A 4,360-nucleotide genomic window follows, 5' to 3' on the forward strand; every position below is an offset into this window, starting at 1 on the left:
TAAAAATAAAATAAAATAACTACTCAATAAACCAAATTTTTTTTTATAACATACATTTGCAACAAAGATTTTACATTAATAAAATTGAACATGTAAAATCATTCACAATAATAAAGTTTATCTTTAAACTTGTTCATGGCACTTAAAACCAACTCCTCAATCCAATAAAAGCTAAAAAATATCTCCATAATACCATAATTTTCCACAATAGGATGAATTCCGTCAACTTATTAAAAAAGCCACTAATTTATATTTGTATTAATTTATTACCTTTTTGGATGAGTTGTTTGTGTATCAATTGGTTGACAATCTATGTACTCCAACGTAATATTGCAAATTTAATTGAATAATTTTTAATTGAAAAGACTACCATACTAGAGAGTAAAGACAAAAGTAATACAAATAATAAATAAATAAATAAATAAGAAAATACATTTGTAAAAAATTCTCTTTTCGTTTAACTATGAATGAATAAATGCTGAAGGTAACGCCATAAACCACCAGACATCACATGAAGTTGTCATTTACGATAATTCTCAACAAAAAATGATCAGTAGAAAAATACAAATTCATATTTGGCGAAATACAGTTTTGCTTCTGACTAAAAATCACCCAAAAGATATAGAAAAATTACAAAAAAACCACACACCTAGTTAACAAAAAAACAACCGGTGCCAGTGCTAAACTGCTAGTGCCACTCTCCTTCTATACAAAACACATCTACTTCCTCTCAGTGTTAGTCCAATTTCCACCACTTTTCCAGACCTAAAATTACTAAATCCAGAAAAAAAAAAAAAAAAAAAAAAAAAAAACATTTCTCTAAATCAAAAAAAAAAAAAAAAAGTTCATAGTTCTTGAGGCTGACATAGTTCCTTTCTCAGCTTTTGAGAGAAAAGCCTGCAGGCATCTATGCTCAGATCAATCGCCGCCGACAATGCCACAAACGCCGCTGCATCCTCCGTGCAATTCACATGCTGCACACTCACCTCCACCATCATTGCCTTCCCGCGCTTCCCTTCCCCCTCCACCGTCGCCGCCATCACAAACCCTTTGTAAGCACAGTACGGCCAAAGCCCATACCCGAAATCCCCACTCCCTCTCGGACTACACACCGGAGACGCCATGTTTGATTTCCGACCACTACCACCGTTCCCCGCCCCCGCACCTAAATCGATCATAAACCTCCCACCTTTGTTCAAGCTTAATGTGGATTCAGCCAACACGATGCCGGCGGCGGCGGAGTCGGGGATCAGTTCGAATCTGTACCCAAGTCCGTCGTGAGCACCACGTTCGCGCCAGGCTTCAAGGCGGCCCCATGGCTTCCATGTTCCGTCGCCGGGACGGAGGATGAGCCAACAACCGGGGTTGGAGCGGCTGACTCGGTCGGACCCAGGAGATGCGACGAATGGAGTTACCATTGATGCGGCGGCGACCGGTGACCCTGATAAATCGTGAACGGTGACTGACCATCCTTTTCTTTCTTTTCCTGGTCGTTCTCTGTCGCTTCCGAATGAACTCAGCCATTTTCGTGAACCACTGATGTCTGGTGGTAAAGATCTGTTGTACACAAATTGAAAAAAGAGAATTGATTAAACCCAGACGTGAAGCAAAGAACATTGCGTCTTAATTAAATAATACTTTCGAATTTTGTAATCTGAAATCTGAATCATATCAGATGAAATAAAGTTAGGGATCCCGTCTCGGAGGGGGGAAATTGCAGAGATTCTTCTTCAATTTAAGGTTTATTCAACAGGAAAAGTATTATATTTATGTATTGCATTCAAATTAACAAAAAAAAAATTGAGCAACCTTAACAATGTCAGAGATACATTATCGATTTAATTTCAATAAGCACTGTGTAATTAGAATCAAAATCCGACAAAGTTAAAAGAAGTAATCATGAATGCTTGACCCAATCGAAAGCGTAAAGCCCTAATGTACGAAGAAAAGGTACCTGGATCGCTGATTACGGTCACCGGCGGTTGTTGAACGGAAGCTGAACTTGCAAGTGAACACAGGCTGCCGGATATTACCCTGAATTTGAAAAACCTGCGGACTACACACCGGCTCACCGTCGAATTGGAAAACGAATCGCGGATCCGGCTCCGCTTTGACATTCAAATGGAACTGCGCGCTTGAAGAGCTTTTATTCGCATCTTTGCCGACGGTGACCCAACCATTGTGAAACACACAAGCCTTGCTCTCCGTTCCGGCGAGATTCAACGGGACTGTCACTTTCGCTAACAGCTTACCGGAGCTCAAACCGCAACTACTCCCTCTCCGTCCAGTAAAAATCGATATTTTCAAGCTGAGTTTTCCGGCAAAAAGTGATTTAGCGACAAGCCTATCGAGATCAGACTTGCTCATATGAAAAGTAGCGGCTAGGGTTTGTACTTCAACATTCTGACTCTCCGGCGGCAAAAACGGAACCACCGCAGTGTAAACAGGAAAGTTCTTCAGCTTAATCTTACAAAAACACGGCGACGACGACGGGTGAATCACAGAGCGAGCAGCTTTCGACGCTACAGGTATCTTGAGAGCGAGATTGCCTACTGTAAGACGCACAAAAGGGCAAGGATCCATACTGTATTGTTGAAAATTGTTTTCGCCTTTCTCCGGCGATTCAACAGAAGTCGACGAAGAGGCGGCGGAATTTGGTGGAAAGATAGGGTTTAAGAAGCGGATGAAGAGAAGATTAAATCAACAACAACAGGCTGGATGTGGAGTAGGAAGAATGCATTGAGAAACGTGAAGGTGGTGATGGCCATGTTTGCAAAAGGAAAAAGCTCAGGCTTTTTATCCGGATGATCGATCTTCTTCGTGGTCGCAATCTTGTAACTGAAAATTATCAGTGTTTTTGTTCCTCTTTCAAAGGTTTAAATGTACGGAAAAATCGTGAGTGTGAGGGAGAAGATCAGAGGAAGGAACTTTTGCAAGTTTGATCCTTGTATATGTGTTAGTTGTCTACTTTTGCACTTAATTTTCATTTCAATTTTATTCTTAACTCCTTATCTTTTTATGTTTTTATTCTTGGACTTCATAGGAGTACACTTTCTTATTTGTTACTTGGTCTTTTCGTTTTATGTTGTTTTTAAAAGTTCAATGAATCCTATTTACAAAATAATAATGAAATTATGTATTGTTTATGTATAATCATTGTAATTTATTAATAATATTGGTTGTTTTATTATGTAGTTTAGGTTTTTTTTTTTGTTACTTACACATGTTTTATTAAATTGTATTTTAAATCAAGATAAAATTACATTAACCTTCTTGGGGTTTGACTTTTTATGTGTGTTTTATCCAAGATAATAGAACTCGTTATTCGGTACATGTTCGGCTGATTGTTGAGTAACGAATACTCGGAGAGTATTCGGATTCGGTAATTCATGTATAAATATTTTTAGAGAAATTAATGTCAAAATCATAAGTTGATTGAAATATATAACAAAATTAGATACATATGAATGCATTAACACTAAAAAGCATAAAATGGTATTTCGTAAATAATTACTGAAAATTTAAAATATATATCTCATAATAATCATGTGTATTAAATAATAAATCATTGATTATAGGGTAAATTACACGAATGGTCCCTATGGTTTGGGGTAATCTGTGAAGTTGGTTCCTAAGAAGATTTTTTAACTCAGACGGCTCCTATTGTTTGGTTTTATTGCGTCTTTGGTCCCAACCACCCTTAAAAATACTTTTTTGCCCTTATTGTTATTTTTTTATATTTTAAATTCATTTTAATAATTATTTATTATTTTCACTATTTATATTATTATTATTATTATTGAAAAACATAATCAGATTACCTCCTCCAATCCAACCCACCCCCTCACTCATCCCCTTGTTCACATCTTCTTTCGGTAATCCTCCACCCAACCATCATCAACCTCTTTGTCTTCTTCAATAAGACTGTTGTAAAACCTCCACCATAAATAAACATCGAAGAAACCAGGAAAAGAAACCAACAAATCTTAAGCAAATGTGGAAATCAAACCTGAAGAAAATCGTCGGAGAAATCATATCGGGAAAACCTTACAGAAACCAGATCGTCAGAGAAGGTGGAGGATGTCGGAGAAAGTAGAGAGTCTGACGGGTTGTCCTTCTATTTTAGCCCCACCCTCGTCGCTCACCCCACCCATTTATCCCTTACTATCTAAACTTTATATCAAAAACCCTAACATCATTCTCTTTCCATTGAAACCAGTGATTCATAGGGTGGAGGCACCGTTGAAACCCCCATTGAAATCGTTGGTGTTTGAAGTGAACTAGAGTCACCCCAACCGTTGACATTTTTATTAGAAACCATGTGAATCGAAGCTTCCATTGATTTTTACACCTTGATTGA

At 37.7% G+C, this 4,360-nt stretch overlaps 1 protein-coding gene across 1 annotated transcript; it reads right to left on the bottom strand.

Moving 5' to 3' along the window:
- Window positions 1-547: 547 nt before the first annotated feature.
- On the bottom strand, window positions 548-2,936 carry LOC145057528 (formin-like protein (DUF1005)). Its single transcript, XM_079005388.1, has 2 exons — window positions 1,955-2,936; window positions 548-1,557 (listed from the first exon to the last, which is right to left on the bottom strand). The coding sequence occupies exons 1-2, from the start codon at window positions 2,581-2,583 to the stop codon at window positions 846-848; spliced, it is 1,341 nt and encodes a 446-aa protein (XP_078861514.1). The 5' UTR covers window positions 2,584-2,936; the 3' UTR covers window positions 548-845.
- Window positions 2,937-4,360: the final 1,424 nt, after the last annotated feature.

The sequence above is a fragment of the Lactuca serriola genome, chromosome 6, assembly GCF_051521515.1.
Source record: "Lactuca serriola cultivar US96UC23 chromosome 6, Lser_US96UC23_V15, whole genome shotgun sequence".
In the NCBI taxonomy this organism is placed as follows: domain Eukaryota; kingdom Viridiplantae; phylum Streptophyta; class Magnoliopsida; order Asterales; family Asteraceae; genus Lactuca; species Lactuca serriola.